At 35.6% G+C, this 17,158-nt stretch overlaps 1 protein-coding gene across 1 annotated transcript in view; it reads left to right on the forward strand.

The window, feature by feature from the left end:
* cdk19 (cyclin-dependent kinase 19) overlaps positions 1–17,158 on the forward strand; it is a 278,819-nt gene that overhangs the window by 187,503 nt on the left and 74,158 nt on the right. Inside the window, exon 5 of the mRNA XM_028797596.2 lies at positions 14,202–14,259. Coding sequence (XP_028653429.2) covers positions 14,202–14,259 — 58 coding nt within the window. The remainder of the gene's footprint in view (positions 1–14,201; positions 14,260–17,158) is intronic.

Here is a 17,158-nt window from a genome sequence, read left to right on the forward strand (position 1 = left end):
AGGAAACGTCCATATTAAACATACGTCATCTCAAAACCTTCACACTAGGCAGCATAGGTGGATCTCATTAAAATAAAGCACTATTAACCGTTCAACTGGAGAAAAGGCTCCATATTAACAGTGAGTGCAATCCTCCTTAATACTTAAACATATTTCGCACGCTGAGGAACAAACAAGTCATGCATACACGGTCACGGGTACAAAACGATTCGGATCGGATAACGGGACCAAACACACGAACACGAATGAAACAAAAAGAATACACGGCGGCGCATACAATGCGCTTCGGAAAATACGTGAGAAAAAATGTCTCGGATCAAAAAACGCAAAGCTCAAGTAACCCCGTTACAGAGACATGCCCAAATGAACAGACACATTGAACGTGGATGCATACAGCGCGCGTCTCAAAGTGCTGCATCAAAACAAGCACGATTTCAAAAAAAAGAGCTTGCGTCTCAGACATACAAAAAAGGGAGCAAAGCAACGCGCATATGACCGGCCAGAAAACAAGCAAGCAGGACTCAAAAAGCAGAAAGCTCAACTGACCGACATACAAAAACGGACAAGGCACGATACAAACAATGCACGACGTAGAGTGAAACGGACTTTGCGCAAAGCGGAGGCGGATCAATTAAAACTCAAAAATAGCGCGTCACAAATAATGGACATGCTACAACACGGCACTCAAACACGACAAGCAAAACATGCCCGTCGCAGACATCAACACCAGACGTCTGCTAAACGCTTACGCCAGTTGGCTGACAACGCTTTCAATAATGAGTCCACTATTGAGGAAAATTCATTGGGATTAATGAATGTCATTTGCAATCATTGTCATTCACTTAACTTCACAGAAGAAACAACTGGCAATACAAATAATGAATTTACACGTTGTTGTCAAAAGGGGAAAATTAGACTGCCTCCTTTACATTCATATCCTGAATATCTACAGAAGCTTCTAACTAAGGATCTGCCTGAAAGTAAAAACTTTATGAACTGCATTAGATCCTACAATAGTTCATTTGCTTTTGCATCTACCGGAGTACATATCAGGCCACCAAAAGGCAATGGCCCCTACTGCTTTCGCATATGTGGTTAACACAACGCACTATATTATGTCCAAAAAATATTAATGTTAATCACATTATTAACCAGGTCATTTCATTACTTCCTGGAGAGACACGGCTCTTTCTAAGCTCTGACAAAGTTGACTCTGATGACGACAATGAACATCTGAATTTCCCATTAGAATATTTGAACACTATTAACCCGGACGAATGACCACGACACAACCTTACCCTTAAAAACGGAACAATAATCATGCTATTAAGAAACCTTAACACTAAACAGGGTTTATGCAATGGCACACGGTTAGTCGTCAACACCATAACACACGATGTTATTCAAGCAACAGTTCTTTCTGATTCACATGCTAACAATACTGTTCTCATTCTTGGAATTGACCTTACGAGTTCTGACCTAGAATTACCTTTTACATTGAAACACCGACAGTTCCCCATTAAACCTGCATTTGCCATGACCAGCAACAAATCACAAGGACAAACCATGGACAAGGTTGGCATCTACCTCTCTGAACCCGTTTTTGGACATGGACAACTTTATTTTGCCTTCTCATGTGTTCGACGTTCATCTCACATTAAAGTTAAAATTAAAAATGATCCATGCCAAGGAAGACTCATTCAAAGACAAGACACCATCTTTACTACTAATGTTGTATACAGAGAAATATTCCAATAAAACATTACTCTATGCCAAACACTCTATTTTGTATTTATATAGGCATCCAAACCTGCACACTATTCTATATCTAATTCATACATCTCACTCTTTGTCATGCTCCAACGCCAGGGGTTGGCGAGCGAAGCGAGCAGGGGGCGGAGCCCCCTAGTAAAACAGAATTTTCACTTTATCCCATGGTTTCTCAAATCAAACAGTAAAATTTTGAGGATGGTTAGTTTCAGTATCTGCTTTAAAGTCCTTACTGAAGATTTTACAAAAATCATGCTGCAGATAGTATCTGGCATTCCAGTTAAAATGTTTTCGGTAGTCCCACATTTCTGATGTATTTCCTTCAAGATCCGTCTTTAGATTCCAAAGATTTATTATGTGGATTCCATTCATTATGTGGACTCCATGAATTTATTACTTTATTATAATTTATTACAGTTTCTAAAGCAGCTGTTTAGTTTATCATTTTATCACAGTGGTCATCATTTGTTCATAGCAATTTTAAAAATGATTTACCTATAGGTGTTCATAACTCCCTCAACTTTGTGAGGAACAGCCAAAAACAAAAGCAGACACCAAATAATCCTTCACGATTGGGTGGGCCCAAACCATGTCATAGCTCTGCAACTAAATATTATAAAATCTCTAATGTGCATTATTTTACTAATTCAAGTGGTCATATGTTTGAATGTTTTTCGGTTTTATTGCAGCTACGTATTCAATTTTTTAGAGAATTGGTTTTACTTTATTGAGAAAATACAGGTTATGTATTTTTATTTCATTTACGTCAAGCACAGATAGTTTAGCATCTTTGTAGGAAATGTAAGCGGTTTAGATAAAGTGTTTAAGGTAAAATAAATATTTTTTCACATTTTAGAACATGTAAACATGTGTATTCGAGATTTTTTGAAGACACACAGTAAACAAATGTCAGAACATTGGCACATTCTTGCCTGAAGTGTTTTATGTTTCATGTTGAAGAGAATAGACACTGAGGTGAGTATACCTTTTGCAGGTTTGGCCATTATAGAGGCGAGTGATACCATTTTCTTTCACGACTAATAAGAATTAGCCTCTATTGGCTGATCTCCAAAATACTGCTAAATCTGCTTGTTTACCACATTAAATACCTAAACAAAATAAAATAGCTTATATAGAAGCTTATTTTAAAGCAGGCATGTGCAACCTTGACAGGACTATGGGCCGGATTAGAAAGTAGAAAGATTACGCGGGCCGGAGTACTTCAGGATATATATGTATTTCTGAAAATCGAAAATGCAAGAAGGCCAAAAAAAAAACAACAAATATTTATTAATATATTATTTAATAAAAACTCTTTATTAATGCGACGATTGAGATTGCATGGTGGACACAAACTTATCAATATTAGGAGATATTGTGGACGTGGAAACTCGCAACGTTTTTTCTAGGTGCTCATCAGTAATTCGCGTCCTGGTTTTGGATTTTACGAAGTTCATCCTTGAAAAAAGTTGCTCGCATTTATAGGTGCTGCCAAATAGAGTCATTCTTTTCTGAGCAAAAGCTGTCAGCTTTGGAAACTTGTCACGTGGGAAATAGTTTTTATAAAAGTCAAGTAATTCAATATCATTGAATTTTGATTTCAGGACAAGGTTCACTTGTAGTTCAATTAATTCCATTTGAAATGAAAGTGGAGCTAGTTCGACATCAACATCAAATGGACAAGAGAAAATTTGCAAGTTTGCTTCTTGATTTTTAAAATCACAGAACCTAGTGTTGAATTCTCCACTCAATGAATTTAATTCATTCGCAAATGATTCACAATCAAAATCTGTGTGGTTTGCAAGTGTGGGAAAATGATAAGTATTGCCTTCCTTTAATTGGCTTTCCCAGAGTCAAAGCTTATTTTGAAATGATTTTATGTGTCCATAAAGCTCATGAATCATTTGTCCCTGAGTTTGTAATTTAGCATTAAGTTCATTTAGATGTGTTGTTGGGTCGACAAGAAATGCAAGATCACACAGCCATGGTTTGTTTTCTAGCTCAGAAATAGGTTTTCCTTTCATGTCCATGAAAAGAGATACCTCATTTCTCAAATCATAAAAACATTTCAACATTTTTCCCTTGCTAAGCCAACGCACTTCACAATAAAATGTAAGATCTTCATGGTCAGAAAGAACGTCAGCCAGAAATTCTTGAAATTGGCAGTGATTTAGCGCCCTGGATTTAATGAAGTTTATACATGCAGTTATTGTGCCCATCACATGTGCAAATTTAACTGATTTTGCACATAAGTTTTGCTGGTGTATAATGCAATGCAATACCGACAAATCTTCGGTATTGATTTTGTTACTTGATAATTTGGTTTTTATTTGGGCAACAACTCCGATGTTTGGTCCAATCATCGATGGAGCTCCATCAGTGGATATTCTGCATAACTTTTCCCACTTTAAATCAAATACAGTAAAAACAGTTTTTACTTCCTGGAAAATGTCTTCACCCCTTGTTGTATTCTTCATTGGTTGGAGAGCAAGCAATTCTTCCGTACAATTGAAGCTAGCGTCAACTCCGCGAATAAATATAGCCAATTGAGCGGTATCGTTGGAGTCTGTACTCTCATCAAGAGCAATGGAAAATGCTTCAAATTTTGATGCAATATTTTTAATGCTTAATTTTATGTCACTGGCCATTTCGTCGATTCGTCGGGTTATTGTCCAACGAGAAAGACTTATCTTTTCCATTTCATGGCTTTTCTCTGGACACAGAACTTTCGTGACTGCAGTAAGGCATTCCTTGACAAACTCGCCTTCAGAATATGGTTTTGAGTGCTTCACAATTTTTTCGCTAACAATAAAACTTGCACGAACAATATTGTCAGCTACATCAGTATGTTTGCGGAATAACATCTGTTGTGCCGATACACATTTTTTCAAATTTTGTATCTTATCTGTTCTTAGTTTACCTTTGTAACTGTTGTAATTAGCGTGTTTTGTATTGTAGTGTCTTTTTAAATTGTATTCCTTTAAAACTGAAATAGTTTCCAAGCATATCAAGCAAAGAGGTTTTTCTTTCTGCATTATAAAAAAATAATCATCAGTCCATTTCTCTTGAAATGTACGACTCTCAGCGTCCACTTTTCTCTTCTTTGTTGAAGCCATCTTAATTAGGGTTTGATCAAAAATTCACAAGTTTTTGAAAGTATTGAAATGTGGGCCGATATAGCGTGAAACTCGAAACAATATGCAGATAGGTACAGCACTAGCAAAAAACATGCAAAGACTGCGCTATGCTACGCACAACAGCAGAGCAGAGAGATGCAGCAGAGTCAACGACTACGTGACTACGAGCTCTTGCACACTTTAAACGTGCAACAGTTCCGGACGTGCCGTAAAAGTGGGGGAAGCACAATATAAAGTACTTCAGAAAGCACTGGCTGCATCATACTATCAAAAATAATCCAACAATACCACAAGAACAAACAGGCATCACCAAGAGGGTTAACGGGCCAGATTCAATGATATTTGGAAAAGTGGTCGCAGGCCGTATAAAATCAGTACGCGAGCCGGATTCGTCCTGCGGGCCGTAGGTTGCACATGCCTGTTTTAAAGGTTAAGTTAGCAGTAAACACTGCTTTGTATGATAAAATGGGTATGGTGTTAACACTAAAATATAGTTCAGTTTATCACTGAATTAATTTAACACTTACTAATCTAATGTCTGTTGAGCAGTCTGTTCTAACATTACCTCTCTGTTTCATGTATTAGCATTAGCATCTTTGCTGCAGCTGTCTTTTTATACACCTTTTGGGATTTTTCAACACTGTTTTCATGAAGATTGTTTAATTTCACAACTTACTCCTTTCGACTATCAGTCTGTCTACACTAACGGCGGTAGACAGTACACAAATATATTAGGGCAACCAAAGGGGTCTGTCAGCTGTTTCACACCTGGCAGTTCTTGGCTTTGATTGTGCATTGCATCCTCTTCCTCAAATTTCACATTTCATTTCGGGCTCTCATTTAGGGAATTTGCCATTCTGAAGGCAATTTACTATATATAGGGAATAACATAATCCATCATTTTGTAGGTAAAAAAATAAAACATTTTACATGTAATATTTGATTAACCCAAAGTTATCTTTCGTTCGTCTTCTAAAAATATGGATGTTGGAAATTAAATACAGTAACAGGAAAAACATCTAAACAGAATTACTATAATGTATAAAAAAATCATAGTCGTGGGTGGTTGAGAACATTAATGTCCATTGATTAAACAGCTTTGGAAATTAAGACAATAATGTATGGTGAATTATTAAGGAAAGCAGTGGTTTATAATACGAATCAGACACTGGAGAAGACAAGTAGGACTACATTTTGTAGATAAAACTTAATGTTACCAATTCTTATGTGTTAACCATATGGTTTCTTTTAACTTTGTTCTTCTTATGTTACTTTAATTACAATTGCATAGTTGCCGTTTGACTGCTTTTTGTGGGGGGGGGGGGGGGTATTGGAGAGGGTTGATTAAGTGATTGTATTCGACGGTGGACTAGCACCCCATTAACCTCCTTGGCATTGACTCCAAGAATGACTCGGACTCAGAATTCTTTACACACCTGATTATTCCGAGTCAGATTTTGGGTGACATATAATTATCTGCTTTAGATTGTTAAGCCACCAAATAACTCTTGGGACTGTATTTTTCTGCCATCTAGAGCAAAAAAAATCATGAATATTTCTATAGGTTTTGCCAGTCTAAGGTAACTCATCAGTATTCATGAGTAGGGTGCCGCCTGCAACCCAATGGCATGTAAATGAGAAGCTGTTAAACTAGTTTTAGAAAAAACTGAAACCAAACCTTTAGTTGAACCAAGTGATAGTGATGACACTGCGAACTGGTCAACAAATGTTGACACAAATAGCGAAACTGCTGCATATGGAGCTGTAAGTTTGAACTGCCGTGATATGCCTGGTATATTCAGTCACCTAAAGGTTTACTGTGGTGCAAGTAGGTGTGTGGCAAAAAGGCAAAATGATTGTGATCAAGTAGAAGGACAAGAAAGACATTAGCCCCTAAGCACTGTTCACAATGCAACAACTGTTGTTCGCGTCAGGGAAAATGTGGAGTCACTAAGCTTTGCACTGTGGAAGCCTATAATGATACAAGGGAGTGCATCGATTATGTGGTTCAGGCACTGACATTCTACACTTTCATGTTCATGCAACAGAAAAAATATTATAAGAAAAGTCTGCAAAGGAACACACTTCTACTGTCTCGATTGCAACATCAGGATGTGCATTGGTGACTGTTTCAAAACATATCACAAAAAGGATGCGTACTTAATTTGCATTAGTACTGTGTTGGACACAAGACATACCCTCCTACTGTATGAATGTTGACACTTTGGTATTTACATGTTTTTGTTACACATAATAACATGTTTGTTGATGAAAAAACTTTTTACTTTTTTGCCTTGTGTATGATGCTGTTGGAATCAGCCTCCATTCCCCATGAAATCTCAGAGTAGAGAATGCAGGTTCACAAAATAGTGAAAAGTGCACATGTAAATGTTAGTCATTATAATGTATGCTCTCACTAGTGAACATGATGAAGATATAAAAATAATATTGAAAGAGGAAACATCTTTGGTGAGCTATAATTCTGTTGACAATTATTTGCCAATTATATTCCCTGCAATTGTTTTGTTACTTGTGCATTGACTTGGGATCCAGTTGAACAATGAATTTGTTAAAGTGAGTAGTTTGCAGATAATCAATACAAAATTTGTACACACCCATGCTGGTACATGAGCTCAGAATTCTTTTTTTAATAGAATTGCAGGAGGACATTCATTTCATTGGTTTATATCTAGCAGTACTTGAGAAAACATATTTTTCTTTTTGTAGAGCCTGTTAGTTGAATATTTCATTGTAATGTAACTAACTAGATAAAGTTTGACATTCCTAATTTTAAATTACTTAATTATAGAAGAGATAAAAAGGGGGGAAACAAAATGTACACATGTGGGTTTAAATCGAAAACCTTCAATATCAGTTTAATTAACGTAAGAAATCATATTTTTTTTTGGAAATTTGAACACCTTTTTCCATTTACACAGCATTTTTCTATACCAAACATTATTTGAACGGTAGCGGCTGGTGAAAATAATTTAGGCAGGGGTGCAGTTTTGGGGGGGACAAGATGAAGCAGCACTTCATATCTTAGAAGAAAAGAAAAAACACATATTCAAACTGTAATGTTGGCTACACACAGAGTGCTTTGAGTAGTGAAAAAAGTGCTATATACATGTAAAGAATGATTGATGAAGGAGTGTTTCGTTAAAGAAATAACTGAATTTGCTTTGATTTCTGAAGTTCAACTAGAATTTGCCTTCTTCTTCTTATCTCATCAACATGACATAGTGCATTGGTAATTGTCCAATCACTTTAGATTAAGAAAAACCTAAAACAATACTAATTCGCTGACAGTGATTGTGGTAGTGTCCTGGGTACATAGAGCTGCCTCAACAGGAAAAATCTGAAAGCAACCAATTAAATGGCAGCTTCAGGTCACCAGCTTGCCATAAGATCAAAGACTTACATAGACTCTCACTTGGCTGGCGTACTTCACTCCGGAAATATAGGTATTCACACGTTTTTTGTTTTTTTTTTGTTTTTTTTTTTATTCACGTAGAACCAGTTTTTAATGGGTGTTGACATGTGCAGACACCAGGCATGTTGTGCAAACAAATTTATTTAATGATTGTTTCACATTACCTAATTAATTTAAGTAGACTTTTTAAAATATTTGGTGGAGCAGCGCCCAGCACCCGCATTAGAAACCACTACTGGATTTGAAGTTACTGTGCAAGTTTAAGTACATAAAACAACAGTTCACTTATATTATTTACAGATGGAATATAGAGTAGGTAAGTGGCCAGGTTCACTACATGAGTCAGAGGCATTATTTGCTTAAAAACAGAACACAAACAGTAATAGTATAAATAGTAATAGTTCTGTTAACTACAGAATACAATATAAAATACTGCTCTTAACATTTAAAGCTCTCCACAACCTTGCTCCTCCCTACCTCACTGATCTCCTCCAGATTTATACTCCCTCTCATTTACTCAGATCTTCATCTGCAGCTCTACTTTCTATACCACACATCAAACTCAGTTCTATGGGAGCTCGAGCATTCTCTCATAGTGCTCCTCAACTCTGGAATTCTCTTCCCTCTCATATTCGTCAACTTGACTCAATAGCACAGTTTAAAACTACTCTAAAAACTTATCTTTTCAAGCTGGCATATCAATTGTGAATTCTACACTCTTACTGCTTGTCATATTTGTTGGTTTACTAATTATTGCTGTGTGATTTATCATTTTCTTGTTTTTATTTTTTTAATTATTGTTTAACTTTATTGTAAGGTGACCTTGAGTGATAAGAAAGGTGCCTATTAAATAAAATGTATTATTATTACTATTATTATTATTATTATTATTAGTGTGTAAAATTACACATTCTTAACAACTTTTTGCATGGTTGATTAAAACCTCCAGAAGTATCTCTTGTTAGCAGAAATACTCAAATACAAAATGTAAGGTATCAGCAGTGGAGAAAAGTATATTTAAAAATGTAGCATAATCAGTATAAAACTACAAAATTAATTTTAAACTGTATTCATTGTCCTTTTCAATATATGTATTCCCATTTTTGAGCAAATTGCTTATTGTACTATTGTCTATTAGAAAAGGAGAGATTTCTCAAATGTTTCCTCTGAGTTTTTTTTTTTATATAAAAATTTGAATATATGGTATACTTGAGGTTATACCCTTATATTCATCATCCATTAAAAAGAACTTTGAAGAAAAATATAATATTCTGTTTATAGCAATTCACTTTCAGCCCTGTTAGGGTGATTTCAGGTATGTTTAAATATGCCAGTTTTTGCCATAATTTTACATAGCACTGCCCAGTGTATTTCTAAAAAATAAACTCTATATATGCTTTATATATTAAATAGATGTCTTTTATACTTTCTTAGTGTCTATAGATATGTTTAGCGGGCCCCCGTGTTATCCATCTCCCTTTCCTAGGCATAGGATTGAATAATCTGGAGGTAGAGGTGACCTTAGAGCCCTTAAATTTCACCTCACAGTTCCAGACCTCTGGGCCTAACACATGGTGATGGTGCTTTAAGAGACTTAAGTTACCATTAGTAGGCCTAAAACTCCTGTTGTCCTATAGTATATGTCCCTAACTGTACTATTGACCATAAAAATATAATGCACACATTTAGAGATTACTATAAATCCTTATATTCTACTGAGTTTAAAGAAGACAACACACAATCTAATGCATTTCTGGATGCATTACAGATACCAGAAATTGATACTCTCAGCGCAGAGGAATTGGATAAACCTCTTGCGCTAACAAAATTACTAGATGCTATTAAGTCACTTCAGAGCGGGAAAGCAGCAGGCCCCGATGGCTACCCTGCTGAATTTTATAAGAAATTCTCCACTCAGCTAGCTCCCCTCTTATTAGCAACATTTACAGAAGCTAGAGACAATAAAATTCTACCTCAAACTTTTCACCAAGCATTAAGTCTTTCCTAAACAAAATAAGGACTTATTACAATGTGCATCATACAGACCAATTTCACTTCTGAATAATGATGTTAAGATACTCTCCAAAGTTCTAGCTAGAAGGATGGAGAAAGTGCTGCCTTTGGTAATATCACAAGATCAAACAGGATTTATTAAAGGCCGACACTTAGCTTCCAGTCTTCTATGCCTGTTTAATGTAATATATTCATCCGCAAAGTCAAACACCCCAGAGATGATATTATTGTTGGATGCAGAAAAAGCATTTGATATGATTGAATGGACTACCTTTTCACTACATTGGAGAAATTTGGGTTTGGCCCAAACATTTGTGCATGGATCAAACTACTGTATACCAATCCAGAAGCTTCAGTTTGTATTAACAATTTTAATTCAGACTACTTTAAACTAGGACGTGGTACCAGACAAGGATGCCCCTTGTCACCACTGTTTTTTGCAATCGCCATTGAGCCACTGGCAGTTCACTGTTGAAATACTTATGAGATAAGGGGGATTATCAGAGAAGGACTTGAACAGAAAATTTCTCTATATGCAGATGATATGGTACTGTATATATCAGATCCAAAAAATTCTGTGCCTGCAGTCAAAACAGCACTTACAAAATTTCAAAAGATTTCTGTTCTCAGAATTAATTTGACTAAAAGTGTGCTCTTTCCAGTGAATTCTCAAGCACACAATATTAGATTGAATACCTTTCCTTTTATCATCGCAGATCAGTTTAAATACCTAGGGGTAAACATCACAAGAAGACATAAAGCTCTATATCAACAAAATTTCGCTGTCTGTATGGAAAAAATTAAGCAAGACTTGCATAGATGGTCAACCCTTCATCTCACTTTAGCTGGAAGAATTACTATTGTTAAGATGAATATCCTCCCTAAGCTTCTCTTTTTATTTCAAAGCATTCCAATATACAGCAATTAATCGTTTTTTAAGAAATTAGATTCAACCATAACCTCATTTATTTGAAATTCAAAATATCCACGTATCCAAAGAGTGTCCCTATAAAGATCTAAACGGAAGGTGGCATGGCTCTACCTAACTTTCAGTTTTATTACTCGGCAGCAAATATACAAGCTATAAAAACCTGGACATGGACACAAACAGACGAACATACACAGGCTTGGTCCGCAATAGAAATAAAATCCTGCAGCACTTCTTTATATTCCTTGCTTTGTGCCTCAATAAATGCAAGTTATCGCCAATATACTAACAACCCAATTGTGCTTCATTCACTCAGAATATGGAACCAATGTAGGAAGCATTTTAAGATAGAGAAGCTTTTATCTGTGGCACCTCTGCACAAGAACCACCTTTTTCCACTCTGTCAAACATTTGCAGTTTTTAATGTCTGCAAAACATTTGGGATTAAATCACTTACAGATCTGTATATAGACAGTGTCTTTGCATCCAAGGAACTACTTACATTCCAAATTTAACTTTCCAGCAACACATTTCTTTCACTACCTTCAAATCAGAAACTTTGTTAAACAGAACCTGCCTTGAGGATTCAGATAGCATTTCTGCAATATATAAAACCATTCTAGAGTCCCTCTCTTTCAAAGATCCAAGAGGACATTGGTAAAAGGATCTCTCACTCAACATCTCAGAAAAGGAGTGGAAGGTAGCAATGCGGGGAATTCACTTGAGCTCCATATGTGCAAAGCATACAATTATTCAACTCAAAATTATATATCGAGCACATCTGTCTCACTTAAAATTGTCCAAAATGTTTCCAGGGCAAGATCCAACCTGCGAACGTTGCAATCAAGTTCCAGCCTCACTAGGCCACATGTTCTGGACCTGCACCAAATTAACATCATTCTGGACCAAAATCTTTAAATTCCTATCAGACAGCCTTGGTGTCACAATCACTCCTAACCCATTAACAGCTGTGTTTGGTGTACTACAAGATGGGCTTAAAGTGGAGAAGGACAAACAAACTGTAATTGCCTTTACTACACTATTGGCATGTAGACTTATCTTGCTAACCTGGAAGAATCCTAACTCTCCTATTCTAAGTCAGTGGGTAATTGATATTATATACTATTTGAAACTGGAAAAAATCAAATTCGTACTTAGAGGATCTGTGCAGAACTTTTTTCAAAACCTGGCAGGATCTAATCAATAACATCTTAGAATAAGCTTTTAAAGCACTGAGGAAGCAGATTCTCTCCAATTTTTCTTTTTTTTAACTCCATTTATTTTTATTAACTTATTAATTCATCTATTTACTTATTTTTACTAGCTTTAAGTTTTAGTCTTCTGGCTTAGCTCTCTTACTCAGGGGTGGGGTTTGATTTGTTTTCGATCTTATTTTTTTAAAAATGTATTTATTTGTATGGAATGTTGTGTGATTTTAATAAAATCAATAAAAATAAAATAAAAAAAAAAGATTTACCCAACATTCAGAATACTTTTGTGAAATCATATTTATTAGTTTAAGATTGTTACTACTTAAGAATTACCTAACATATGTGATCTACTGCTATTGCTTATGACTATATAATAGTCCAGAATTAGCCATTGAACTGGACTTTAAGTGCAGTAATTAGTATATGTCATATGTGCCTGCCGCTCACTTACATTCTGTGCTTTTTTTTTTTTTTTTTTTGCAATTCAACATTACTTTGGCTTCAAAGTTCAACAAACACCAGAAATGAGAAATAATGAAAGTTGTTTTTTTTTTTTGCTTTTAAATTGCAGTGGGATATTCCCACTTTAAATTAAGCCATGCAGGATTCTTTTGTGTAACAAGCACAAAACCTACAATCCAGCACTGAAAATCAGGTTCTGCTGTCTAATGTGTATCATTTATAATGCAGTTAAAAGTGTAAGTAATAAACATAAATGTTATTTCTGCATTAGTGCTACTGGATTGTATGACAATTACTTGTATGACTTTTTCTGTTAAAGTAGGTTCCTGTCCTTATTTTAATTATAATTGATTAAGTCTCAAGGTTACTATTTCGATATTTTGAAAAGTATACATATTTATTTTTATTAAATATTTCAAAGAACAACACCTCAGTAATGACACATCTCAAGTCAAAAGGTCACATAAACTACAGCACATAAAAGTAGAATTTTTAATGTGGTTTTGCATCTATCCAGACTAACCATTACAATTTTCCTCAACCGTCAAGCTAAGCATTCTTTCTTGATTTCTAAATTGTCTAATTGAACTGTTAGAAGCTCATATATTAATCTTTGTTTTTATTACTTGAGCATTGTCAGGTAATTTTGGTTCTGAGGCTGTGCCCTTGCTAATGAGCCAATGTGACTTTTTTTCTTGACATCAGTTATTGCTTTCTAGAGATTTTCACACAGTCTGTTATTTATACTAGTATGTTCCTTATTATGTTGGAATAAAAGTTTACATGATATTAAATTTTAAATGTTATTTGTTTAAAAAAACAATATTAGTAAATCATGTTTGCTGAGAGTGGTTATAACCTTATCATAAATTCTTGTACTGCAGCAGATTTTTAAAGAGACCATACTTTTTTACATTTTGAATAGCAAAATCTTGAGGACATTTAAATGAGCCCCTTGATAATAAGTAACAAAAGTAAGTGTCTTATTCTTGTACCAGTGTCTACATTAGATATCAATCTTAATGTTATCAAGTACCATTTTCAGATTTTCTTTAAAACTTACTTAAATCATTTTTGTGATGATTTTCAAAACATTGAAATAAGCAAAGTAGATGTTTGCTATTGTGCATATTTTAATTTTGTGTTTTGAAAGTATTGTAGGATTATTATAATAGCTTATATTATAATATTAATAATATGCACAATAATAATAATATTATAATATATGAATATATTTTGTTTTTCAGAAGCCAGCAAATATTTTGGTCATGGGAGAAGGACCTGAAAGAGGAAGAGTTAAAATAGGTATTTTATATATTAATAATTAAAATATTTATTTCATATAAAGGAAAGAAAAGGTATTTTTGTTTAGGTGGAGAAAATGGAACATCTTTGATTTTTTTTTTTGCTTGTTTTTATTATGCTTTATTTTGTCATTGTGTTAGAGACTGTCCTTGTCATATACATTTCAAATAACTTTCAAACTATTTAAGAAACATTGCAGCCATGCTAGAACAGGTTCGAACACCCTGCTATGATAACCAAGATAAATGTGTGCTAAAGAGACAGAGTCAGGCAATAATCATACTTTATTCTGAGCTATAATAGGCACTATCTTCTTAGCCATCACATTAACACATCTTGCTCCCTGTCTCTGTACACAGAATTGCCATGTTGGTGTATATACAAATGTTCATAGCAACAACCTTTTTCTAGATAAAATGTAGTATGTTATTCAGATTATTTTCTTCAAAATACTCTTGTTATATTTTAAAGACTTAACTTATGACCCGGGTTCGCTTCCCGGGTCCTCTCTGCGTGGAGTTTGCATGTTCTCCCCGTGTCTGTGTGGGTTTCCTCTGGGCGCTCCGGTTTCCTCCCACAGTCCAAAGACATGCAGGTTAGGCGGATTGGCGATTCTAAATTGGCCTTAGTGTGTGCTTGGTGTGTGGGTGTGTTTGTGTGTGTCCTGCGGTGGGTTGGCACCCTGCCTGGGATTGGTTCCTGCCTTGTGCCCTGTGTTGGCTGGGATTGGCTCCAGCAGACCCCCGTGACCATGTGTTTGGATTCAGTGGGTTGGAAAATGGATGGATGAAACTTATGACCTCTTACTCTACTGTATACCAGTACTACATTGTTTTTAGTGTACAAATATCTGTATAAACAGTGAATATAGTTTTAAAATTTCACTGCTCCTTTTAATATATATTTCTAATGCAACAGTTTAGCATGCATACAGCCCTTTACCTTCTCCTATGGCAGATGTTGACAATATTTGAAGCAAGGTTCCAAAGTAAAGCTTGAAACAGATTATTCAATATAGAATGTTGAGCTGAAAACATGATTAATTTAACTTGTTATTTTACATGTAGGAGAATAACAAGTGAAATCGGAACAAAATAGATTTAAATTTGGCAATGTCCTCAGAATATTGTTTGAAAATAAACATTTAAATGTTATTTACAAAGGTGAAATTGCAACCCTTTTTCATTTGAAATTTGTAGTTTCAATATACCTCATCTGTTCAGGTACAGTGCATCCGGAAAGTATTCACAGCACATCACTTTTTCCACATTTTGTTATGTTACAGCCTTATTCCAAAATGGATTAAATTCATTTTTTTCCTCAGAATTCTATACACAACACCCCATAATGACAACGTGAAAAAAGTTTACTTGAGATTTTTGCAAATTTATTAAAAATTAAAAAATTGAGAAACTATTGAGAAACTAATTGAGAAATTGTATCCAACTAAACAATGTCACTCATTGTTTTAAATCTGAACTAGACCTGTATACTGTAAGTATGTAGAAAAATAAGTGCAATTTGTTTTGTGAACAAGTTAATATTCAAGATTAGAGTGCAGAAAAGATAACTAGATGTGAAGCAATGTTGCCTATAAGGACTGAGTTGGTGTATAAGCAAAGATTTTTCAGTTGCATCACCCTGTGAGCATTACATGATATATGCATTATAGCTACCTATTCATATGTAATAATTTTATTGGGTTGTTGACAACACTTGAAAATGTATTTAGTTCATTTTAACTATTAAAGTACATACAATGCATTCAAAAATTATTCAGACTCCTTGCCTTTTTTCACATTGATACAAGTATAGGTACCCTTTGCTATGACACTTGAAATTTGGCTCAGGCACATTCCATTCTTTAGATCATTGTAGAGGTTTTTTTTACCCTGTTTGAAGTCCACCTGTGGTAAGTTCAATTGATTCAACATGATTAGGAAAGGTGCAGCGGTAGTGCTGCTGCCTTACAGTAAGGAGACCTGGACACATGTCTTGTATCCTCCCTGTGTGGAGTTTGCATGTTCTCCTTGTGTGCTCCAACTTCTTCCCACAGTCTAAACACATTCAGGTTCGGTGAATTTGCGATACTAAATTCGCCCTAATGTGTGTGTGTGTGTGTGTATGTGTTTCACCTGCGATGGACTGGCAAACTGTCCAGGGTTTGTTCATGCCTTGTGCCCTATGCTGGCAGGGATAGGCTCCAGCACCCACAGCAACCTTGTCCAGGACAAAGCAGATTAGAAAATGACTGACTGACTGACTGACACAATTGTCTCTACTATATAAGGTCCTACTGTTGACAGTGTATCAGAGAAAATTGAGGCCATGAGATCAAAGCAACTGTCTGCAGAGATTAGACAGGATTTTGTTGGCTGGGGAATGCTACAAAAAACATTCTACAGTGTTGAAGGTTCCCAAGTGCACAATAGCCTCCATAATTGTTAAATGGAAGAAGTTTGAAACAACTATGATTCACCCTAGAGCTGGTTGCCTGGCCAAACTGAACAATCGGGGGAGAAGGGCACTGGTAGGAGAGATGTCAAAGAACCCATTGGTCACTCTGGCTGAGTTCCAGAGAACCTTTGTGCAAATAGGAGAAATTTCCAGAAGGACACCCATCACTGCAGTATCCTACTGATCTGGCCTTTATGGCAGAGTGGCCACACAGAAGTCTCTCCTCCGTAAAAGACACATGCCAGCCTGCTTGGTGTTTGCAGAAAGACATAGAAAGGACTCTCAGACCATGAGAAACAAAATTCTCTGATCTGGTGAAGCCAAGGTTGAACTATTTGGCCTTAATCCTAAGCATAATGTCTGGAGGAAACTAGGCATTGCTCATCAGTACCATTCCACCTGTGAAGCATGGTAGTGGCAGTGTCATTCTGTGGGGATATTT

The sequence above is a fragment of the Erpetoichthys calabaricus genome, chromosome 3, assembly GCF_900747795.2.
Source record: "Erpetoichthys calabaricus chromosome 3, fErpCal1.3, whole genome shotgun sequence".
NCBI lineage: Eukaryota > Metazoa > Chordata > Cladistia > Polypteriformes > Polypteridae > Erpetoichthys > Erpetoichthys calabaricus.